We start from the raw sequence: 25269 nt of genomic DNA, 5'->3' as shown, positions 1-25269 counted from the left end.
CTAATAAAGATTAAATATAATAAAATGTAAAATAGGTTGTTAAAAAAATATAATAAAGATAAATATAATTTATAATTTAATTTATTTAGAGTTATAAATAAAATAATTAACAATAATAAATCTCTTATATATTTTAATAATCTTCAATATTTCTAAATTAATATAAATTGGTTAAATATATATTTAATTATTAAAAAAAATAATATATTGCAATTCTATTCAAATAAAAATAATTATTATTTTGTATTTTCAAATAATTTTTTTAAGAAGACAATTTTTCACTCAAGAAAAATTAACTGTTTTCTATTTTATAACAAACAGTACTTATACAAATAATAACATATATATCTCATCAAACTAAATAATATGTTTTGTAAGGTCATGGCTGATTTATATTTGAGGTTAAACACTAGTTAAAAAACTTATTAACTACTAAATTGGTATCTTTTATTTTTTAGTACTATAATAATTTGTAAAATAAATTATATATATTATGCTCGTCAATTATCTATAAGAAAGGAAAGAAAAGAAAAAGAGAGTAAAAATAGTTCACCTAAAACCATTAAATAAAATATTTTGCTAGTCATGCTCAACTACAAAATCAACAAAATACAAAATTGATAACAACACCAAAATAACTAAGAAAAACTACATAAAAACAAAAAAAATTAAGAGTATTAATAACCAGATAAATGATTGTCGAGAATAATGTTGCGCAATTTAATTTACTTAACAAATAATAGAAATAATAGAATTTCTCTATGTATTCTCATTGTCTACTTTTTCTTTTTTACCTTCAATAATTTATTTATGTACCCTTTCTCTTATATATATTTTTTTTATTTTTTCAGTCAATACCATTCATTCTCTCTTGAGTCTCTTCTATCTCTCATATAGGAAATTTGAGAAATGATCATAATTATTGCACTATTTGCATCCGTGGTCACCTTTGAATTTTATTGATCTGGTGACCACTTTATTTTTTTTTAGCGAAATTACCCTTATCTCGTAACGCGAAGGGACTTCGTGTTTCGCGAAGTGAAAAAGTGTAAAAAGTCCATAATACCATTACTATTTAATATAACTTCGACATATTTTTTTCATTTCTCTTCTTTTCCTTCTCTCTCTTCCCTCTTTCTCCTCCTTCTCTTTAACCCTAAACGGGGCGGCAGCGGCGATATGACGGACAATGAGCACGACGACGAGCACGAGCACTGTTCCACATGGTACGTTTATCCGATGAGACTTCACGTTTATTGTTGTGTGGTTTCTGCATCTTCGAATCACATGCACTGTTGTTGTTTATTTTTTATCTGATAAGACTTCACGTTTCGTGAAGGCATTCCCGTTACGCGAAGCCCTTCACGTTACACGAAGGCCTTCCCGTTACGCGAAGCCCTTCACGTTACGCAAAGTACTTAGAGAAATGTGAAGGACTTCCCTTTTCTCAGTATTATTTATCCATTCATTCATGTTTTTTATTGCAGTTGAAGTATTTGTTTTCTATAATGGAGAGTGGAAATTTAATGTTGATGGTATAATGTTTTTTAATGCCACTTTAATCAAAACATTGGATTTACTCCAAAGTACTACGTTTGCCGAATTAGTTGATAAACTCTTTGATAGACTTAACGTGCATAAATCTATATATGATTTAGTGTTGCAAGTCAAGTATGATATTCCGCATATCACAAATCCTCCCCCTGTTGTTATTGATCAAGATGAGGATGTAAACACATATTTATCACGCTTGATTTCAGATCGAACTGTGTCACCATTGTGTGTCTCTATAGTAGAGAAGTCACCATTTACTAAAGAAAAGATAACACTACTTACATACCCAACTCAAGAAAGTATACTACCACCATCACTTACTCAAAAAATTGTACCAGAAGTTGTACCATCGGATGTCTTTGTTGAAAGTCAAAATGAAGCCGGAGAAAACTCTTTGCCTCACATCCCACTTACTCAAGACTTGCATGCTACTACTTGTGCAAGAGCATCAATACTTACACCATCTACTACAAGAAGAGAATCAATGGGTACACCAACTAGTACAAGAAGAGCATCAATGGGTACACCAACTAGTACAAGAAGAGAATCAATGGGTACACCAACTAGTGCAAGAGCATCAATGGGTACACCATCTAGAGCGAGAAGATCATCAATGGGTACACCATCGACAGACCCGCCAGACACATCACCGACAGATCTCTCATTTGTGATGGCATTAACTAGTGAAACCGTATTGGAAGTCGGTGTGTTGTTTGATAATAAAAAAGAACTTTAACTGAGCCTATATAAATATGCGATGACTAATCATTTTGAATTCAAAGTGGAGAAGTCGAGAAAACATCTTTGGTATGTTAAATGTTTGGATGAGACATGCAAATGGAGATTGTGTGTTGTGAAAGGTAAACTATCTGAGATGTTTGAGATCCGGAAATTCGACCAACAGCACTCATGCTCAGTTTTGTCGAGACCAGAGAAAAAAATGCAAACACCAGCATGGGTTATTGGGCAGTGCATGAAGAGTAAGTACATAGACCATCACCATAACTACTTGTCTAAGAAAATAATTGAAGACTGCAGACAACTTATGTGATATATTTGACTTATAATAAGGCTTGGAGGGCAAGGGAAAAGGCTTTAATGGCGGTGCGAGGAACAGTAGAGAATTCCTATGAAAAATTGTCCTCATACCTTTACATGTTGGAGAAGAATAATTCGGGTACCATAACAGACATCCAGACAGACGAGCTCGGTCATTTCAAGTATATGTTCATGTCCCTAGGCCTCTCAATTAGGGGTTTTAAAGTCTTTTGTCGTCCTATATTGTGCGGTGATGCTAGTTTTCTTAAGCACAAGGTGGGAGGTCAACTATTGGTGGCTATTGCATTGGATGCGAATGAGCAACTATATCATGTCGCATTCGACGTTGTTGATTTAGAAAATAATAACTCCTAGACTTATTTTATGCAAAAACTGAGAGAAGCAATTGTATTAGTTGATGATCTCGTCTTCGTATCCAATAGACACCCAAGCATCACCAATGCCTTGTGTGCTGTTTTTCCAAAAGTAGTCCACGGTGCGTGCACATATCACATAAAGATGAATATTATGGCCAAATTCAAAACTGATAAATGTCATATGGAGTTTGATTTGGCTTCTTGTGCATACATTATCCCCCACTTTAATCGGTTTTTTTTACAAGATCATGGTTAAAGATCAAAGGATTGATGCCTATTTGGAAGAAATTGGAATCCAAAGATGGAGTAGAGCATTTTTCCCCGGTAAGCGATACAATCAACTCACAAGCAATTATGCTGAGAGTTTTAATAGTCAGAGCAGAGAAGCCATAAAGTATCACATTTCTGCAATGGCTGAGTATTTAAGATTCACAATACAACATTGGTTTAATGATAGAAAAGAAAAGGCGTACAACCACCAAGAACTTTTGTCTCCAACTTATGAAAAGTTATTACGTGAGGGATTCGAGAAGGCCAGATTCTATATAGTATCATCGCTTAACCGATTCGAGTTTTATGTGCATAACAATGAGTCTCATTTTAAAATTCATTTGAAAGACATGAACTGCACTTGTAGAGTATTAGAAGTTTCCGGTCTTCCTTGTACGCATGCAATGGTTGTTGCCCGTCACCGCAATTTGGTTTCTTATGACTTATGTTCAAAGTATTATTCAGCTCACATGTTCAATCTATTTAACCAATGGTTCAATCGTTCTATTTTCCATGCTGACATGTATTGCACAATTGAATTTTGGATGAATGCATATGCGGAGACATATTATCTTGTTGGTGATGAAGACGATTGGGATATTCCCGAAATTATCAAGCAACGCGTGTGTCTAAAGCCACCTGTTAAGGCTAAGAAAGGGCAGCCACAAACAAAGCGTAGGTCATTCCAATGTGAGGTCCGTAAGGTCCTAAGACAATGCAGCTCATGTGTTGGACTAAGACATAATAGGGCAACATGCAAAGCAGTGATGCTTGCACTATCTACTGGAAGAGCATCATCATCTCAGCAGCATGAGTCATCATCTCAACAGTATGAGCTTTTAGCTTGAAACATTTAAGATTGTGGTGATAAGTTGTAGTGTTCATTATGTTGTTAATTGAATTGAATTGTGATGGTTTGGGATAAGTTGTAGTATGTTTCATGCATTATGTTTCTTTTTATGTTAAAGTTTATTGGTAAGTTGTAGTATGAGCCTTTTGGTCAAAGAATGACTTCATTTTTCCCAATTTGTGTATTGATCAAGGCATGGTCATAGGAGATGACACAAGCATTTCAAGCATGATTCATGTGGCCAGGTTTTCAACTGAAGGTTTTAAATTTAGTATTCTTTCTTTACTTTACTTTACTTAGTGAAATGTGAAGTACTTAGCGAAACACGAAGTACTTAGCGAAACGTGAAGTACACAGCGAAACGCGAAGTTTAAAGTTAAAGTATAAAATTTAAAGTTTAAAGTTAAAGTTTAAAGTTAAAGTTAAAGTTAAAGTTAAAGGTTAAAGTTAAAGTTACACTTGTTTTTATATTTTTATAAATAGAGGTAAAGTTACCCATACACCCAATGGTTGTACATTAAAGTTTATCTTCAAGTCTGGATAGTAGGCAAGGAAGGATACACAATTTAGTTTGAGTATCCTTCCTTCCTGCTATTCAGCCTTGAAGTTTCTTCACACACAATGATTTTACATTGAAGGTTATCTTCAAGTTTGAACTGCAAGCTTGAAGTTTTATTTGAAAGTATCTTCCAATTCTTTGGTGTGTTATGTAAAGTTTATGTTCATTTCTTTGGTATGAATCTTGATATGTTTTACATTTAAAGAAAACATAGACTACAATTCGCGAGACGCGAAGTACTTAGCGAAACATGAAGTACTTAGCGAAACGTGAAGTCATTCAAATTATCATCCAATTACATTATGAATAGAATATACACAAAATTCAACTACAAATATTTTAACATTACATTTACATTACAAGTAACTTCAAGTTCTCTCCAAAATTCACTTCAAGATTACAATACTATGGTTCTATAATTTGATGGAATAACCTGACTGCAATCTTCTGTCTCCAAAACTCCATTTCATCCTAGGTCACCTTCTGTACACCTTGGTTAGCAGTCAAGTATTCCATATACATAAGCATGAATACACCACAGTCCCCGCTCTCGGTTGCTCTAGGGACTTCCCCTACCTTAGCTGCTGCATTTTTGTCTTTGGGGTGTGGAATCCTTTTGAATGTCATGGGCTGGAAGTTGAAGTTAGGAAACCTTTCTAGCTGAGCATCAGAGACTCCATTTGCAAATAAATGTGGAATCATCTCACACAACGGTCTCAAGTATGGATCCAAATTCTTAAAAAGATAAAATCGCAGTCATAAACGTCAATGTGATTCTTTTGTAGACGAGCTACGCATAGTACCCAATGCTTATTGATAATGTTCAGAGGCACGTATATATCGTCGAGTGATGGCCAATCAGGAATATATCTATGTTCTACACCCAAGAAGTAATCTTCAAATTCTGCGAGTGGATAATTTTCAGGATCTTTTTTAAAAGTGTTGTACTCTCGCCTTATCTTATCACCGAATAAGCAATCCCCTATTATTACTTTAGAATTTTTATATGTCTTGGGATATGTTGCAATCATTTTTCGCAAAAAGTGGCAGAATGCGTCGATTTCCTGTACAATGGGAAAACATTTAGTATATATCAAACAACATTGTTAGAATAACATTAATGAATTATGAATTGCACAACTTACAGTATCTTGAATCCATGTGAACCTTGTTAGAACTCTAAGAAACACCTCCTTCCCTACTTCGCAAGTATATACATGATTTTTCTCATCCTTGGTTTTTGGATCTTTCAACCAATTATTTACTTCAACTAGCAGCTCATCTTCAAATTTTTGAAAGGGATTGACTATTAATGGATCATTTGTCTTTGCCAGTTTTGACAAAGAAGGATTGGTGTAAGAGTCATCTTTTATCGACTTTCTCACTCTCCTATTTTGCACAATTGTTGCTTTAGGAGGAGTGTTGTATAATTTGAAATCATCATCGTCATCTTCAACCTTCGCCTCATTCTTCTTCTTATTCTTATTCTCAATTACTTGTTGCATCATATCGGCGAGCTTCATATACACACTCTCCTTCTCAACCTCCCCACTCTTCTCCTCCACAGCCTCCACACTCTTCTCATCCTTCACCTTCACATCCACACACTCCTCATCCTCTACACTATCCACCTTCACATCATTCAACTCCATCTCCACACACTCCACACTCTTCTCCACTTCATCGACCATCATATCCTTCTTCTCATCCTTCACACTCTTCTTGACCTCATCGACTTTCATATCCTTCTTCTCATCCTTCACCATCATCCCCTCACTTTCATTCGTCTTCATCCCCATAATCTCCTGCAAAATAGAACAACATTGTGGTTAGAAATGAATAACATTTGAATTCGTGTATCGCTAAGTACTTCGCGTATCGTGAAGGCCTTCATGTTACACGAAGGCCTTAGCGTTACGCGAAGTACTTAGCGATACGTGAAGTCCTTATCGAAACGTTAAGTACAATATCAAACCTCAATCTTCTCCTTCTTCTTGTCCACCTTGCTCTTCTTCTTCTCCTCCTCCTCCTCTATATTATCTAATTTGGTTATTAAAATGGCCATCTTTTGGTTGGATTTGGCTAATAATTGTTCGGACATACTAATAACCAACTTTTTCATATAAGCATGGTGAGTTTCTTGAGTTTCTTTGATTGTGATTTTCAGCTCTTTGATGAGCTCTGTTTTCAGCTCTTTGAGGTCCTCCTTCAGCTCTATTTTCAGCTCTTTGAGGTCCTCCTTCAGCTCTATTTTCAGCTCTTTTAGCTCCTCCTTCAGCTCATCACATTTACATCCAACAGAAGGTGTTGGAGGTAATGCAGGACTTGACATCGCGGTGGGAGGACTAGGAATGTTGGCATTGGGAGGACTTGATTCATAAGAAGGCTTCCTCTTCAGGTTGAATACTTTTTTGAGAGTAGCTTTAGCCTTTCTCTTCCTAGTGGCAGGTTTAGGAGTAGGTTCTTCATCTTCATCTTCGTCAACTTCATTTTTCATATATTCTCTTCTGTAAATCCCTCAAAAAAATCATCAGTTGACTCATCTATTTGTTCAAAGTCCACACCATTGTATAACCTCTTCTCTAGGGAGGACTCTTCCATTTCAGTCAGATCCGTGGTCTCAAGGGCAGACTTTATCTCGATCAAGGTGTTCTTCATGTTGGAATGATAGACTAACAACCTTGGGCGTATAGGCTCATTTAGCTCATTCCTTTTGGAAAATTTAGGGACAAAGCTTTTGATGACATTGTATGTCCACACTTGAAATGTTAGTGCAAACCCATAAATGTTATAAGAAAAAAGAGCATAAGGATCATTAATCGTTTTCTTGTTGTTAAAATATAAGGAATTGAGACGTTTCATGTTCTTGTTCAAACCCTTGAGGGTGGCTCTAAAGGTGACCTTCCCCCATGGAAATCGGAGGAAACTTTCCTCGTCTTCCACCATGTGGAGGATTTTTGGAAATACCACCCTCCTTGGGTAAAATGCAAATAGGTACTGGTAAATCAGGCATACCAGCCCCATCTTCTATGCATCTTCCTTATCAATGCATTTCATAAAAGCAGTCTCCAACTCGTTCATTCGTACACTCGTTTTCCCTTTAAAATATTACACCGAGAGAGGTGGACAACCTCAACATTCTTCTTCGTTCACCTCAGAAAATCTGTCAAAGTTTAGGCCTGTAACCAATTCATACTCCTTCATACCAAATACAAGTTCCTGCCCATTGACCATGAAAGTTATCTTCTTAGAGTTTGAGCTTACTCTCCTAAGAAACATATGATGTACAATAGTTCCTAAGAACTGCAAGACTAGGGCTGTAAATAAATATCTGAATTGGATATTATAAACCTTCTCCAAAAGATCCATTATATCGAACTTGTTAGCAATCTTCTTGAGGTAGAGGGCGCTTTTCCAAGAAATCATACTAGGAAACTCAGTAACTGTGGTTTATTCTAACTACAAAAGGAACAACAATAAAAATGTAAGAATGAATACAAATACCATCGAGAAACCCTAAGTACTTAGCGAAACACGAAGTACTTAGCGAAATGTGAAGTCCTTAGCGAAACGCGAAGTCCTTAACGAAACCCTAAACCCATATGCTCATTGAGAAACCATGAACATAAAAACATAACATAAGACCAAAAACCTTAACAATAAGAAGGATAAGAAGGTTTAAACCAAAAACCAGAAACATAAGACGAGTAAAAACCAAAAACCTTAACATAAGACGGTTTAAACCAAAAACTGAACAAACCTGATTAATGACGGGTGAGAAGACGAACAAGAAGGATCGGCCTTGGCAGGGAGCAGTTAAGTTAACAGAGGCTAGAGAGAGACGAGGCCTTCGCGAAGAAGAGAATAAATGAAATGTTCATCGCATGCAGAAAAGAATTTTTTAAATAAGGTATAGCGCGTGCAGAAACACGTGCCTCTTCGACTTCCTTAGCGAGACGCGAAGTCCTTAGCGAGACGCGAAGCACTTAGCGAGACGTGAAGTCTTTAGCGAGACGCGAAGTCCTTAGCGAAACGCAAAGTACAAAATGTTTTATTTATATTATAGGTAATCTATCTCGTTTGATAAAGTATCAACAACAAAGTCATGGTTTTGAAGAGAATCTGTGTTAGAAAAATAAATCTTATTAATTTTACATGGAAATATTTAGATTCTTCAGAAAAGGCCTTTGAAGAAGCAATCATTGAGATCCAAGTAAGAGAAGATGGTTTGAAATTGATTTCGTTAGCTTAATGACTAACAAAATCGATTTCAAACCATCTTCTCTTAATTGGAGCTCAATGATGGCTTCTTCAAAGGTCTTTTCTGAAAAATCTAAATGTTTCAATTAAGGTAAAATCTATTAAGGTTTATTTTGTTAAGACAGATTCTCTTCAAAACCATGAATGATGTAGATACTTTGTCATATGAAGTCATGATTAACTATAAATAACAAAAAATATTGATCATTAACAAAACGTGAAGTTCTTAGCGAAACACGAAGTACTTAGCGAGACGCGAAGTATTTGGAGAAACGCGGAGTCCTTAGCGAAACGCGAAGTGAAAAGTGAATCTTCCTTAAAACGGAACCCATATGATCATCGACAAGATCATCTGCAAATATCATCATCAACAATATGAAGAACGAATAGTAAAACCAATATGAACAATTAGGTGAACAAAATATGAACCAATATGAACAATAAGAACATGTTAAATCGATTTAGGGTTTGAAATGAAGATAATGGAAATAAGAACATAAATCAATTTAAGGTTTGAAATAAAGATAATGGATATAAGAACATAAATTGATTTAGGGGATAAATGATAAATATAGGATTCTTGTTGATAGATTTTGTTAAATTTAGGACTCTCCTACAATTTTATCGTTGTAAGAACTATACTTACAATATTTTGTTATATTTAAGACTTTTTACTAACTGTGTTAAAAATTCCTTAAATTATTATCATATTATTTTTAATTTAATATATATATATATATATATATATATATATATATATATATATATATATATATATATATATATATATATATATATATATATATATATATATATATATATATATATATATATATATATATATTGATTTCGATCTCCTATTCTCTCTTTCTCCCTTCACTTCATCGTTGTCATCACACTAAAATATAATCAAACATTGACAGTATAATAGGGAATCAAAGTCAGTTTACTCATCTGTATGTTTTAGATTCAGAATCATGGCAAAAATGAGTAAACTGGTTCCCTCATAAAACTCGTCACCTTCCCGCTGCTCTCTTGGATCACACCATCATGTACGCCGCGCTAATCAGCCAAAATATTATTCATCTCCTCTCTTTCCCGTATTTCTCAAGCAATTTATCATCATCTTTCTTCTTCATCATCATAGCTTCCCCGATGTACCTTGTAAGTATCACGCTGTCCTCGAGAGCATAACAACCGCCTTGACCTATGTCATGAGTCATAGGATGAAGAGCATCTCGGAAACGCAAACATTTTCTTTCACAATATATATTACCCGTCAATAAATTCCACAGCGGCCTCAATTTCAGCTCTGAACACGAGATCACATCTAGCCCTGTCCTCTCCACCACCGCGAGCATTTCCTTTGGGGAGTTCCTAGCCTTGTTCAGCACAAATTGCTTCATCTTCATCGCTTCGCCTTCCTCGTTACCACCTAATGTTGTGGAAGAAGGAGTGAATGTGCAAAATCAATACAAGGAGTTGTTATTACAGTGAACAAACCCGAAACGCACTCCACCGCCAAAGTAGACGTGAAATCTGGGTTCTAACTCATTTCCTCCTCCATCAGGGGCGATTGAATGAGACCCTGATCGATCGTTGATCTGTTAGCATTAACTGGGTTTTTTAGACTCAACCATTTTGCCACTTGGGAGTTAACACTATTGAATTTGGTTCCAGTTGGCTTTGATCTTCCTATTATATCCTCATTGTTTGAATATATTTCAGATAAGTAGCGGAAGGGAGGAGGTGAAGTGGCACCGAAAATGGTGACAAAAATGAAGTAAAGAGAGAAAGAGAGAATCAATGATAGAGTTCGGAATCAATAAATAAATATGAGGAATGATAGAGAGCGACTCTGAGACAGCGACTGGCAGAGCGATGCCTAGTGAGTTGACAAGTGGAATTAATAAATAAATAAAAATATAATAATAATTAAAACACTTTTTTGTAGAATATTTTCTCTCCTCTTATTAATTAATTTCTCTATTCTTTTGTTAAATAATTTATCTCTCTTATTAAACCCTAAACCTTAAACTCTAAACCTTAAACCCTAAATCATAAACCCTAAACTCTAAAACCTAAATCCTAAATATTAAATACTAAATTATAAATTATAAACCCTAATTAATATTAGTGATTAGTTGAATTATGAATTTATCTCTTTTATTTTTATTTTATTTTTATAACTTTTCAATTCCTTTATTTATCAAATATTTTTTATGGTTTCTTTTTTCTTTTTTTTATTATTTTTTTTTATTTACTTATTAATATTTTTTTAGTTTTATTACTTATAAATAATTATAAATAAATGTTTATCTAATATTTTTATTTTCACGATTAATAAGATTAATAAGAAGAGAGAGAAAATAATTAATAATAGGAGAGAGAAAATAATTAATAATATGAGAGAGAATATTCCACATGTCACCCACGTCATCGCTCTCCCAGTAGCTGTCTCAAGTCGCGCTCTCTATCATTTTTCAATAAATATATATATATATATATATATATATATATATATATATATATATATATATATATATTAAATGAAAATAATATGATAAATATTTAACCAGACTTTTAACACCGTTAGTAGAAAGTTTTAAATATAACAAAATAATGTAAGTATAGTTCTTAAAACGATAAAATTTTAGGAAAGTTCTAAATTTAACAAAATCTTACAACGACGATCCTATATTTATCATTTGTCCCATTGATTTAGGGTTTTGGGTTTGTTTTAAGGTTTGAAATGAAGATAATGGAAATAAGAACATAAATCTGTATGATGAACACATAATAAATTGATTTAGGATTTTTGTATCATCGATCTGTATGATGTGTTTCGCCGCCGACGTCGTCGCCGTCGCAGAGAGAACAAGGAGTAGAGAGAGAATAGAGATAAAGGAAATGGAAAATTTTGAATAATTATACAAAACCCTAATCCACTTCGCGAAACGCGAATTTCCTTCGCGTTACGCGAAAAGGGTATTTTTGTTCAAAAAAAATAAAGTGGTCACCAGATCAATAAAAATTATCGGGTGACCACAGATGCAAATAGAGCAATTATTAGGGTCATTTCGTCAAATTTCCCCTTTATATATATAAACTCATTAATTCAATTTGTAAAAAATAAAATAAAAATTAAATGTAAGGGATGGCAAAATAATCCACCTAAAACTCACATAAAAAAAACTTTATTCATCAATAAACATGATTTTTTGCTAAAACAAATTAATAGGTGGAGAAATTCAAAAGATATAAAAAGCATACTAGCATAAACCAACTTAATTGTACAATAAGTAGTTGCTTATGAAAAAAAGAATTCAAAGCAACACAAAAAATGAGGAATTTGAACAAATATATGAAACAAAATGACTTTGTGAAGAAACTTGGTTGTTACATAGATCAAACAAACACTTAAAAATTATGGAGTAGGTTCACATGCCCAAAGATGAAAAATTATAAACTTACTAATTCATTTACTCTGAGAATTGATTGCATATTGAAGGGGAAACTAAAATCTACTTTTCCATGTTGAAACTTTTGACACCTTATAAATTGTTTAAAATTTCTCAGGGTTACAAGGTAAGTTTAATTATTCATCATACATAAGACTTATAAAGAGTTATATAGTAAAGGATTAGATTGTATATTATTTATTACCCAAGTTAATTGAGTTTCAATTGTAACTTTTTTTAATTATCTAGCTCCCTTATCATTTGCACTTTTCTTTGTATTGGTGTTGAATGAAAACGTGATTTTTAACCTTGCATTGATTTTTAATTTAAATTTACAAATTAATTTTCATTTTTTTCTCAAACTAACTTAATTTAATATTTAAATTTAATATTTAATATTTTTTAATATTTAATAATTATAATTAACTTATTATTAAATACATTATAAATTTAATTATTTATATTATATATATTTAATTTGGAAAACTGAATTTAAACATTGAATTATATTAGTTTAAAATTTTTTTAAAAAATAGATTAATTTGAGAATTTAATTATGTAATATTAATCACCCTGAGAAAGAATGATTAAAAATGGAATATATATATATATATATATTATTTTAAAATCTTAACTATTAATAAATTAATTTACGTCTAATTAAAATAATATTTTTTTAATACAAATTAAATCATTAAATCACTCCGTAAAAGTTATATATACATGTAACTCTAAATTATACATTATCATAATAATTAAAATGTTGAAATGAAAAACTCAATAAAAAAAATTAGTATTTTCATTGCATCCAGGGATTGTCATATAATATTTTCAAAAATAATTATTGTTGCTATAAATAAATGTTATTTTATTTTTTAAGTTATATAATTTTATTGTCAATAAAAATAAGATACTGCTCATAAGTTTTTTTTTCCTAATTTTACAAACAAATCACTATATAAATTTTCGATGTGTGACTGTAATAATATGAATATATGTCAAAATGCATAGACAATGAAATGATATATGTCAAACAAATGTCTTTATAAATTTAATCATACAATATATTACATTAAAAATCAAAATTTATTTTTAAAGTAATATTTTTTATTTAACTGAACTCTTTATATTATATCATATAAGACTCAAAACTATAACTTTTTTTATAAATGAATAAATTTATATTCTTGTTTTAATATAATATTTTCATTTTCTTAATTAATTTATCACATTTATAAAAATAAAAAACATTTTTAATTATTCTCAAACAATAAACAATTTTTAACGGATTAAAACCGTATTTAACCATTTTTAAAGCATATATTTTAAAATGTATTTAAAAAATTTTGAACGCATATATCTAAAAAAAAAAGTCAATTGAAAATATAAATATATTTAAATTAATAGACAGTACATAAAATTATATATTACTTTACGTAAAAATAAATGTAAAATCTATATTTTCAAATTTTCTCAAATCTTTTCTCACACACTAAACGTATTATTAATAAATAAATATTGATAAAATATTTAATTTTAAAAAAATACACATTAAAAATAATTTAAATTAAATTCGAGCCTAAAGTAATCATTAAACTTTTCTTAATTTGTCTCATTATAATTATAATTTGTTAGTTTTTACTTGAATAATATTTTTTTATATAAATGCAGAACATTTATATTTTAATATTTACAAAGTTCTATGGTTAATTAAATAATATAATTATTTTAAAAGATCTAAAAGACTTTAATATGATAAATAGTTTAATATGTAAATTACTGTTTTAGTAAAAAAAAAACAAATATACACAAAATAGTTTATTAGGTCTAGGCGCCTCTTCTTCATCCCATCAGGAAATTTTACCCTAGTCTTCTTCTTCTTCAGTTGTCCTTCTGCTGGTTTGAGCTCCACAGTCTCCATTGTTGCAGCGGCTGTTACTGAAGCAGGCAACGACACAAGGTCTGAAATTTCACCTTTGTTTGATTTTCAATCTTTAAAGTCTTGACAATTTCTAGTTAAGTTAATTCTTATCTTAAATTATCATTAGGATAACCTAGAAATCATGTTTATGATTGAGAATGAAATTATAAGCTCTTGAAATTTGTATTTGAATTTGATAATCATGTTGAGGAGCGAATGAATACGAGTTTAAAAGAAACGCATGGGCTCATCATCTGATGCTGCCACATCTATCTTGAATAGAAAGATCCCTTGCTCAGTAATGGATTATATGAGACCGATCCGACATAGGAACAAAACCTCATCGTTAGCTCTTAGACTTGAGTCCAATCAGAAGAAATGCTTAGATAATGCTAAAAGTTAGACTGGTCGTTTAGAAATAGGATCTAGAAATTAGTTTAAGTGTAAATAATGTACTTTGTATGACTGTTTCTTGGGGGGGAAATTAGGGGCAGTCCCAAATTCAGGGCCGGCACTACAGTTATGGCAGGATTCGGTGCATTTTGTGGAACAAGAGTAATGGAGATTGTGAAGAAGAACGATAAAGGAGGTTTACTTTGGAAGACAATAAAGCTTACCACCTGTCGTAAAGCCAACGCCAAGAAGCGTCTTCTCCGTGTTTGGCAGGTGAGGTCACATTTTGTTCACACTTTTTTCCCAATTTATATATTCCTTATTTACTTGATTTCATAAGATTTTCGAGAGATGTATATGAATCACCCAAAAACATCCCAGGCAGCAGCTAAACCACACTTAAATCCCGAAACCTTTTATTTTCGCATCCTTTCAACATATTGGGCCAACTCATATAGAGTTCACATCTTTTGATCAGATGCTTTAATTTACTGTGACTGTAGAATATTACTGATGGTGAATTACTGAGACTGTAGATTACTAAGCCTTGAAGAATTAGACATTCGTTCGCAACCCAATTTGGACTTCTAAATAAGAACATGCTAGATGATGGTGAATTAGTAGTTATACTTTCAAATTTTAACTATGGGTTCGACTCGTAGCAATTATTAGCCAATCACTCTTTGCTTGCAAGTTTGCCTTTTTCTTCTTTTTGAAAAAAAAAAAAGCATATACAGATTTGAGGATGAAGATATATATGTGATTTCCTTAATGGTATATTGTGAACCTGTTGAAAGTAACGGTCTTCTGATCCTTGTTTTTCATGTATTTATTCACACAGAATGAGGCTGTCTTGAAAGTATGTATTGAATCGCCTCCTACTGAAACTTCCGAACCTGGCTCTGGACATGTGGGAATGAAAGACAACAAGAGTGTCTAGTTTTATTAACCTAGCAAGGCAAAAACAACATAAAAAAATTATTGGTTTGAGATGGCCAATGCATTTCGCATAATTCTGCATTGGATTGATTTTCTCTATTTAGTGTTTCTGATGATGTTGAACTCAATACAGAGATTTGTTCCTGATAGTTGCACAATTATGTATATTGCATGAGAATTGTGAACCTGGAATGTTTATGATTCTTGAAAAAGGAGAGTTTTGTTTTCATGTTTCTTAGTACTCAATAGTGATCATAGTTAGTCCTCTAAGAATTACTGTTCATGTTACAAATCTTAATGGTATCCTGAAATCAATGGTTTCTTTGAGTTCATCATTTTATTTATCTATGTATGAATTTGACATCTTTGGTTACAAATCTTCATATTATTATGTTTTAATGTACTTTTAATGTCTGAAGGTTTAATAATTCGAAGCTTCAATGCCTAGTGTTTACATGTTCTGCCTTTATACTTTATCTATTCTATTTGGACAGTAGGTTGTTTGTATTTTGCTTCACAAATACAAATATTTTGAAAAGGGATATTTTGTGGAGTCAAAATTAATTGAGAATTTATGTATAATTGAGAGCTTACTTAAAATTAGAAGAGTTTATTTGAAAAGAATATTAGTTATATATTATTATATATATATATAATTAAATATAAAATTAATTTAAAAAACAATTGTAATCAAATGTTTGAATAATATATATATATATATATATAATAAATTTACTTTATGTTAACATCTTAAGATTATATTTAAAATAATTTATATTTTATCCGACTTATTTGAAAGATTATTAAAAGAAAAATTTTGATGAAAAGACCATAATAAAGTTTATTTGGGAAATGATCGGTGCCCAATAAAATTTGCGAAAAAGATAATTTCTCATGTGTTATAATGAAAATATTCCGTCGTCGCGTGACGCGACAGAACTTTAATTTGTCGCGATGACGGTCGAGCCACGCGACGACACGGACGCGTCTCGCGACTGCACACTCAACGAATTGGAGTTCCGTCGCGTAACGCGACATGAGTTTTTTTGTCTGAAAAATAAAAAGTGATCATTTGCACAATTTTTATTAGGCGTTGGTCATTTGCGCGATTAAGACAATTATTATGGTCATTTCATCCAATTTCCCAATAAAAGAATATTGGTCATACCTTCAAAAGATTTCATGTTATTTTTCTCATTGTTATCATGGTTTATTTTTGCCTTATTTGTTACAATAAAATTTTCATTTTATTTATAATTAAAACAAATCATATTTGTTAGAAAAAGTTGATTAAAATAGTTTAATTAAAAATTAATTAAAAAATTATATTCATTTTTCACCTAAAAAAGTTTTAACTAATTCAATTATATATTTTATACTAAATAAAAATAAAGTTATTTTCACTTTTTATTTTAAATTTTTTTATTATTGGTTTAGAATGACGTGATAAAATAATAGTTCCAAATAAATTATAAAATTGCTTTTAAGTTAAAGATGAAAATCAAATATTCAAGTTTTACTAAAATCAAATAATTTAGTAGAATGAGGATAAAGATTAAGAATGAGGCGTTGAAACATTTATAATTCTTGTCCCGTTTTATTTTGGCTTTTTTTTTACTACCTTTTTGTCACATTTAGTTTTGAGGAATTTCTATGGGAACATTTATACCATATTCTTTAAAAAAAAATTCTAATTTTTTAATATAATATATATGATAATATATTGCAAATTTATATTATTATAAAAAATAATTTTAAATCTTTTTAAAATATATATAATAAATATATATATTAAGTAATTTTATATATTTAATTTTGTTTATAATGTTTATGACAGTATTTGATGAGATTCGAACGAGTGGAATAGAGATACAAATATCCCGTCTACGTGGAAAAAAACGAAACAGAATAATTTAGTACGATTATTAGAAATAAACATCTATCGAGAAACAAAAAATTGTGTTATTTATTCAAGGGGCAAATTTGGTATTTTAAAAAATATGGATGGCTTTTCAGTAATTATTCCAGCTCGTCCTCTCCGTCAGGACTGTCAGTTGTCTCTACTCTCTATCTATAGAATAGACCTAAATTATCTCCGCCTGAACCTGTAATACAAAATACACACATTTGCGGCTTGTTATCCTTTCATTTCTACCAGAGCTCTCTTTCAATGGCGGTTTCATCTGCTGCTGCACTGGTACGTAATCTCTACTTTTCTTTCGTTTACTCCTACCCGTTTCATTAACCTTTCTATTTTCCCGTTTGCAGTCCAACATCGCCTCGCTTGCAGCTCCTCGAAGCCTTTCGGGTCCCTCTATGATTGGTTCCGTATCTCCTCCTGCGAAATATCAACTGTCAACTTCGATCTCCAAAGCATCATTATGTTCAAGCTTCTTCACGAGGAACCCTTCACGTCTCCTTCCGCTCACTCAGTCACCTACTATGTTTCCCCGGAGGAGAACCAGCTTAGTTCGGGCTTCTGCTGCTGAGGTATTCGATACTATCTATGTTAGAAAACATAAATTCCAATTCAATTACTCCATCTTGTCTTCAAATTAGTTTTGATGATGTTGATGTATTTGAGATTAAAATGAGAGATCTTTTTAAGTTGTAAAAGTTAAGAAATTGATTTGGGGTTATCCTGCTTTCCTATGGAACATATTGTTCTTTGTGACTTGACTTACATCTCTTCTTTACAAGTGTTTTGTCCAAATAACCTTTGTTTGCTTCTTCTCCACAACTTTCAACAAATTTGTGTGGAGAACATAGTTTTTTTTCTAGATAGAAATTTGTGTGTTATTATATTGACATGTGCATACTCATTTGCTCACAGGATACAGAGCTGCAGTCAAAGATTACACAGAAAGTGTATTTTGATATTAGCATTGGCAATCCAGTGGGGAAACTTGTAGGAAGGATTGTGATTGGGTTGTATGGAGATGATGTACCCCAAACAGCAGAGAACTTTCGTGCCCTTTGCACAGGTTTTGTAACATATGTTTGATATGTCTGGTTTTGGTTTTTATTGTTTGGTCGACTGATTTTATGCTTCATCTCCTTTTTCTTTGACTAGGAGAGAAAGGATTTGGTTACAAAGGTTCTTCATTTCACCGTGTGATTAAGGATTTCATGATTCAGGGTGGTGACTTTGATAAAGGAAATGTAAGTACCCTTTGTAGTTATGCCTGCTTCATTTATACAAATAAGAACTTTCTAATTCTTATCTCACCTCTTTAGAATATCAAATGAGTTAGGTTTTGGTTCTTCATTCATCTATATGCAGTAAATATGCTACACCCTAGAAAGCAAGTTTGAGAAAAATAAATGTTTTTGATTTCTAGTTAACATTTTCCAGCAAATATTTTTCTATCTTGATTAACTCAACCAAATGCAACTTCCATACTGATATGATCTTGTTATGGTGTGCAATCCAGTTCTAGTAACCATAACTAACAAATTATTTTTCATCATTTCATATTTTCATGTGTTTCACGGGCTAGGAATTAAGATAATCCTATAATGCTTGTGGCCTGGATTTCTTCTTTCCTCATGGTGTTTGGATATCCAGTTCTCTTCAGCCTCTATATGATGATACAGGCATTCAAATGTTGTTTCATACGTATATCTAGTGTCCTCTAGATTAAGTCTTGTGCTTTTCCTTCGGCATATTGACACGCTGCATATATATCCTTTACAAACTTCAACTTGTTTTATAAATTGGTCGGTTGAACTTAATTAGAAAATGGGATTGTACCTCTGTCTTCTTCAAGCCAATGATTCAGAATGATATCAGTGTCAACTGCTACTGTGTGTTGGTTTGATATTTCACCTATGGAGAGACTATTGGTTTTCCTAGACACTTTACCTCAAATTAATCTCTACTTATAAGATCGATTGTTTCCTTCATTTTCTAATACTTTTCTAACTAGATACTCTTTAAAATTTATGCAGTTATTTCATTTGCATGTTCTCATAAGCTATTCCTTGTATATTTTGCTAGAAGGTTGTTTTGTTTGTCCTTCCAGAATGTACAAGTGACCCTTTGATGTGTTCCATTGCAGGGAACTGGTGGTAAAAGTATATATGGCCGTACATTCAAGGATGAAAATTTCAAATGTAAGTAGTTAATTCTCCCTTTTCTAAAAGGCTCAAATATGTTCCTTTGCATACAACATTATGGTCCCCATTCAAATATCTGCAGTGGCTCATACTGGACCTGGAGTTCTTAGCATGGCTAATGCTGGACCAAATACTAATGGAAGTCAGTTCTTCATTTGCACTGTCAAGGTATTGTCAAATTAGTTAGTATTTTTTTTCTTTCTTTTTTTATCCTTTGCTGAGTTTGTGATGTTAATTATGTGCTTGACAGACACCATGGCTGGATCAGAGGCATGTGGTATTTGGGCAAGTTCTGGAGGGAATGGACATTGTTAAGCTGGTTGAGTCATCACAGACGGATAGAGGTGATAGACCATTGAAGAGGGTGGTTATCAGTGAGTGTGGTGAGTTTCCGATAGTAGTTTGAGGTGGTGAGTTGTTGTTATGTGTATGATAAGTAGTAGCATCTTCGAAAGCCTTTGGATTTTCTTAAGGTTTTGAAGATTTCTGAACTTCCTTTTGATTTTGGACACAAACAAGTAGTTGCTGATCCCCGGCTATTATTATTGTTATGTTTAGCTTTCTTATAGAGAAGAGAATGACTTGAGGAATAATTTAATTTGCACTTCTCTCAAATGAGTGAAAAAGCAGATGTTGTCATTTAACATTATTGTTCTCTATTTGCTTTTAACGTTTTCAGTATATCTATTTATTTAATAAACAAAAATATTTTCTAAAATGTACGTTTATTGCTAATGAAACTTTTTTTTTTCTATTTTATTTAAATTCTAAAACTGGAAGGGTAAGAAATCAAAGTTTTTAATGTTTGATATAGTTTATTAACCAATTTAAGGGTAATTCAAAAGATATACTTATTTAACGAAGGCCATATTTTATTTAATTATTTTGATATTTGATAATACATCTTATTAATCAATCTAAGATTAATTATTTTAATGTTTTAACTTTTTAAAACCAGACGGTTAAAAAAAATTAGTTTTTTTATATAATTCTCGATCTTATTATATCAAATTTATTATTTAGTATTTTCATTTAATTTTTAAATATTTTAAACTAATCCAATACTTAAATTTTTTGTGTATAATATTCTCTCATTTCATTTTTCTTACTACTCTAAACATTTTATCTATACTAAAAGTATATATATATATATATATAGATATATATAGATAAGTTTGATGAACTAAATATTCATTCAAACAAAATGAACATATAAAAATTTTTGTAATACATTTATTTCATTTGTATTGAAATTGTAATTCCAATTCTTACCAGGGAAAGAACATAGAAAATTTATTAGTGAGTTGAAAAGGTAAAATTGGGGGTAGTAACATCATTGCATATTTGACATCCTTTGCATAAACAAATAATAATAAAATGAACATCCTTCTTCTACAACACACAAACACAAGTAACAACATTCAATTTTTACTACAATTTTTACTCTTCTAAGATAGAGAGCCATTACAAGTAAATAACAATAATCACTAGTCTTTCCCCCACAAAAAGAAGAAAAAAAAGAACATCTATGGTTCTGTTTTATTCCACTGTCTTGTCTTGTCCTATCATATCATAGTCTTCCTATTGGTCGCCATCGAGGTCACCCCACCTGACATTGTGTTTAGCGGCAAGATAATGAGCTCCTACAGGTCCTCGACTTCCATAAGGGTAGTACTCGGGAATAATTTTCTTCTCTTCAAGTTCCTTTAGGACAGGTGTAAACAATGACCAAGCAGCATCTAGTTCGTCGCTTCTTATAAACAATCTTCTCTCCCCCTCTATTGCATCAAGTAACAGCCTCTCATATGCATCCGGAATCTCTTTAGAATACCTGTTATCCATAGTTAATCAAATTACCTTAGCACCCTCCTACCTTACAAAAAACAAAACCACCATTTCTATCCTCCTAAAATTACAGAGAGAGCTTAGGTTGTGTTCAGTTATAGATTATGAATTGACATTGGCATTGGAATTAGGGGTACCAATTTCAATTATGTAGTTTGTTTAAACATTTCAAATGTAAAATTAAATTTAGAATTTGAATTCCAAAGGAATTAAGATAAGCATTAAGGCTGTGTATAGTTTGATTAAATTTAAAAATGTGAAAATGAGTACATGCTTGTAAGCATGTAAAGAGAAAAATAAAAATCTCTTAACTATATGATTTTTCAAGTCAATTCTTGTATAATTCACAACCTTAGGTTTATCAATCAATCAACATACCTTGTGGCATATAGAAGATTCAGATTGCTTCGGTCCAATCTCATTCCCAAACCCGGAACCTTATTATTGATCTTCAGGTAGATAGCTTCATCTGGCTGCACACGAATCACCAATTCATTTGTCGTTTGATCTAGGTCTGCCCCTAGATTTCTGTTATAAAGATTTCCCGGCACATGCCTGAATTGTATTCTGATCTCAGCCCTGTAGTTAAAACACAACAAACAATCTCAACTATATAAGGACACATGGATAATCTTCGCTAACTTTTTTAATCAAGAAAGTTACTACCTCCTATTATGCAATGCTTTCCCAGCTTTCATCAGAAAAGGCACACCATCCCATCTTGCATTATCAATGAAGATTGCAGCAGCAGCAAATGTAGGTGTAAGGCTACCTTTAGGTACGGTTGCATCGTCAATGTAACCGGGGTAACTCACACCTCCTTTAGTATGACTCTTATATTGTCCTATAACAACATCCTCAAGTTTCAACGGTCTCATTGATCGCAGAACTTTCACCTAAAACCAATAAACAATCAATCAATATATATGGGTGTAGTATCAAATGTGCTAATTTAGTCCAAAGAATGGGGATTGAGTCCCCATCAGATGTTATCAACTACACATGTAGTTAGTAATGTAGACAAAATTTATGATGCATAGTAAATGTTTTCATAATTAATACAAGGATTTTTCTTTTTGCAAAAATAAAATCTGAGTGTAGAAGGTGTTTCCATGGAAGAAAAAAGAAAAATACCTTTTCATTCCTAATATCTTCAGCATCTAAACTAACAGGTGTTTCCATGGCAAAAAGAGCGAGAATCTGAAGGAGATGATTTTGCATTATATCCCTCATTATCCCATAATTATCAAAATATCTGCAATTATAATAATATTATGAAGAAAACTAGTAAGATCAATATGGTTTTGGCATTATATCCCTCAATGATGACTTATTGATAATGAGGACGATAAATTTACCCTCCACGCCCTTCAGTGCCAAAATCTTCCGAAAATATCAGCTGCACGTTTCTTATATACTGTCTTGTCCACAAGGGTTCAAAAATAAGATTGGAAAAACGAAGAACGGATAAATTCTCAACTTGCTCCTTCCCCAAATAATGATCTATCCTGAAAATTTGTTCCTCTTTCAGATATTTCTTCAGAGAATGGGTCAAGGTTGCAGAGGATTCTGAATCTCTACCAAAGGGCTTCTCCACAATCACCCTATTCCAACCATTTGAAGATGAAGCAGACACACTTGCACATCTAACCGCATCTATGAATATATTTGGTGGAATTGATAAGTAAAATAGCCTATTCGAAACCCTCCCATCCTACAGAGTCATTAAAAAAACTAAAGTAAGCAAACAGATCGTGCACAGGTCAAGAACATAATGAACAACACAAGTTACCTCGTGCTGACACAATTTCTTGTCAAGTTCTGCAAAATTTTCCTGAGAATCATAGTTACCAGAATGGTAAAAACATCTTCCTAGGAATTGCTCCATCTTCTCATTACAGTTTTCCCTATAGGCACAGATAGATTCTAAAATGTAACAAATTTTTAAAAATTTAAACACAAATTCCTCAAATTAGCAATTTACCTGTTATCAATCCGGCATGTGAGAGTCTTGCTGACCATGTTCCTAAGTTCAGCATCAGTCATCTTACTTCTAGCATAACCGAAAATAGTGAAGTGCTGCAACCACAAAGGAAATCCATCATTTTCATGGTGCAGACAAAGTCAAAAAGGGAAATCAAAGAATTAATCTCCACCTCAGGAAGGAAACCCTCATAGTAAAGTGCAAAAAGTGCAGGAAATATCTTCTTTTTAGCAAGATCACCAGATGCTCCAACGACAGTGATCGTGACAGTTGATGACTTTGTTATAACTCTTGTAGAATCATCACCATCCTCATTGGAAATTACTGGAGGTGAAACAGAGACAAGTCCATCATTCGATAGGTTTATAGGTGGTGTCTGGTTTTTGCTTGGGTTTGTTGTCCCTCTTGTTGCCACTGATCAATCAATCAATAAGCAGATAAAGAATTAAACCCCAAATTTCCAAAATCTCAAAAACAAAAAAAAAACCCAGATGAAGAAAGCTAACCATTTTGAACTTGAAGCATTCCAGAAGGTCTCCGAGTAGATTGCAAAGAAAGAATCATCCTTGGGGCGTATCGAATCCGACCCGCCACTTGAAAGGTGCTACTACAATGGGTACCATAGTTGGGTGAAGAGATAGCCGACATCACAGACAGATTGGATTGGATTGGATTGCTGGTGGAGAGTAATTCAAATGAAATGAAATGAATCTGAAGGAATAAGGAGAAATAGGGAGAGAAAGCAGAAACAAATTTTGCTTTGATGGAGAGAGAAAAGGGTCAACCTCACTTCGGAGATCTCGAAGGTCGATTAAACATTGGTATCTCTCTTTGTCTCAGCCCTTGAGATCTCCGAAAGGCTACTGCTGTGCTGTGCTGCCTGGTTCTTCTGTTCCTAGCTAATTTTTGCCCGATGGACATCTACCGGTGGCCGCCATTTTTAATCCCTCAAATTATCTTCTAAGTTAACAAACACCCTCCACCATTATTTTTTATTAATTTTACCCCCTCAAACTCGAGTTTTTCAAATAATCTAATTTATTTGAAAAGTAATGAATGACGATAATTTTAAATTATTATTTTTTTTTAGTAAAAAGGTTAAAAAAATATTAATATATAATAATAAAATAATAAATTAAAATAAAAAATATTTTAATATTTTAATTAATTAATGGGACAAAAAATTAAATATTATTTAATTAGTTTGAATTTTTTAAATAATTTAAATCAAATAACTCATACTCAAATAATCTATTAGGTCAAGAAATTTGTTACGTAGAAATAACTCCATTGTTTTTTTTTTTCTTTCTTTTTCACAAATTAAATGTGTTGATAATTATGTGGAAATGATCCTTTCACCTTTAATATAAAATATAATTAAAATAGATGAAATTAATTAGGTATTTAATATGTTTATTTAAAGAACAACTTTTTACCTCTTTAATGAAGAATGTGCAATTTTAAATATTTTTTACATTAGTGTATTATAATTCAAATAAATAATGTATTTATCTTTATATATTTTAATAATTTAATTTTTAACAAATTTAAAATTAAACTAAAAAATAAAATATTACCATCAATTGAATGTGAAATGAGTAGTTAAAGTCGTGTAAAATTATATTCAAACGAATAGATCCAACTTGAAACAAAAGTTAAAATCAAACTAATATTTTTTAAATAAATATTATTTTAAAAT

General features: G+C 31.8%; 4 protein-coding genes across 5 annotated transcripts; 2 read left to right on the top strand and 2 right to left on the bottom strand.

Annotated features, from left to right (window-relative positions):
* Positions 1–9990: 9990 nt before the first annotated feature.
* LOC124925307 (monooxygenase 2-like) lies at positions 9991–14290 on the bottom strand. The gene is made up of 3 exons (XM_047465279.1): positions 14234–14290; positions 10401–10512; positions 9991–10343 (listed from the first exon to the last, which is right to left on the bottom strand). Exons 1-3 carry the CDS (start codon positions 14288–14290, stop codon positions 9991–9993), a joined length of 522 nt encoding a protein of 173 aa, XP_047321235.1.
* On the top strand, positions 14191–15851 carry LOC124921563. Of its 2 annotated transcripts, none has more exons than XM_047462239.1 (3): positions 14191–14329; positions 14785–14956; positions 15525–15851. In XM_047462239.1, the coding sequence occupies exons 2-3, from the start codon at positions 14813–14815 to the stop codon at positions 15621–15623; spliced, it is 243 nt and encodes an 80-aa protein (XP_047318195.1). In that variant the 5' UTR covers positions 14191–14329; positions 14785–14812; the 3' UTR covers positions 15624–15851. The 2 variants fall into 2 exon arrangements, with proteins under 2 accessions (XP_047318195.1, XP_047318194.1); XM_047462238.1 differs by having other exon boundaries at positions 14779–14956.
* A 1812-nt stretch (positions 15852–17663) lies between these two features.
* LOC124922326 (photosynthetic NDH subunit of lumenal location 5, chloroplastic) lies at positions 17664–20390 on the top strand. Its single transcript, XM_047463059.1, has 7 exons — positions 17664–17819; positions 17891–18112; positions 18456–18606; positions 18696–18784; positions 19684–19738; positions 19824–19909; positions 19992–20390. Exons 1-7 carry the CDS (start codon positions 17793–17795, stop codon positions 20145–20147), a joined length of 786 nt encoding a protein of 261 aa, XP_047319015.1. The 5' UTR covers positions 17664–17792; the 3' UTR covers positions 20148–20390.
* A 686-nt stretch (positions 20391–21076) lies between these two features.
* Positions 21077–24470, bottom strand: LOC124922325 (glucose-6-phosphate 1-dehydrogenase, chloroplastic-like). Its single transcript, XM_047463058.1, has 9 exons — positions 24077–24470; positions 23743–23984; positions 23571–23665; positions 23379–23493; positions 22945–23300; positions 22721–22841; positions 22253–22482; positions 21965–22165; positions 21077–21572 (listed from the first exon to the last, which is right to left on the bottom strand). Exons 1-9 carry the CDS (start codon positions 24216–24218, stop codon positions 21323–21325), a joined length of 1752 nt encoding a protein of 583 aa, XP_047319014.1. The 5' UTR covers positions 24219–24470; the 3' UTR covers positions 21077–21322.
* Between the last annotated feature and the right edge of the window lie 799 nt (positions 24471–25269).

The sequence above is a fragment of the Impatiens glandulifera genome, chromosome 1 (assembly GCF_907164915.1).
Source record: "Impatiens glandulifera chromosome 1, dImpGla2.1, whole genome shotgun sequence".
Lineage (NCBI taxonomy): Eukaryota > Viridiplantae > Streptophyta > Magnoliopsida > Ericales > Balsaminaceae > Impatiens > Impatiens glandulifera.
This window is presented reverse-complemented; position numbering and strand designations above follow the sequence as displayed.

Excerpts from the sequence above, each read along its gene's own strand:
- LOC124922325 (XM_047463058.1), bottom strand. The coding sequence starts at position 24,218 with ATGTCGGCTATCTCTTCACCCAACTATGGTACCCATTGTAGTAGCACC. Across the intron at positions 23,985-24,076 it reads AATGCTTCAAGTTCAAAATG|TGGCAACAAGAGGGACAACA; the intron begins GTTAGCTTTCTT and ends TTGATTGATCAG. Across the intron at positions 21,573-21,964 it reads AATCTTCTATATGCCACAAG|GTATTCTAAAGAGATTCCGG; the intron begins GTATGTTGATTG and ends TATGGATAACAG.
- LOC124922326 (XM_047463059.1), top strand. The coding sequence starts at position 17,793 with ATGGCGGTTTCATCTGCTGCTGCACTG. Across the intron at positions 17,820-17,890 it reads TTTCATCTGCTGCTGCACTG|TCCAACATCGCCTCGCTTGC; the intron begins GTACGTAATCTC and ends TCCCGTTTGCAG. Across the intron at positions 18,785-19,683 it reads GTGACTTTGATAAAGGAAAT|GGAACTGGTGGTAAAAGTAT; the intron begins GTAAGTACCCTT and ends GTTCCATTGCAG.
- LOC124925307 (XM_047465279.1), bottom strand. The coding sequence starts at position 14,290 with ATGGAGACTGTGGAGCTCAAACCAGCAGAAGGACAACTGAAGAAGAAG. Across the intron at positions 10,513-14,233 it reads TGAAGAAGAAGAAGACTAGG|ATCAACGATCGATCAGGGTC; the intron begins GTAAAATTTCCT and ends TAATGCTAACAG. Across the intron at positions 10,344-10,400 it reads GCGTTTCGGGTTTGTTCACT|GTGGTAACGAGGAAGGCGAA; the intron begins GTAATAACAACT and ends CCACAACATTAG.
- LOC124921563 (XM_047462239.1), top strand. The coding sequence starts at position 14,813 with ATGGCAGGATTCGGTGCATTTTGTGGAACAAGAGTAATGGAGATTGTG. Across the intron at positions 14,957-15,524 it reads GTCTTCTCCGTGTTTGGCAG|AATGAGGCTGTCTTGAAAGT; the intron begins GTGAGGTCACAT and ends TTATTCACACAG.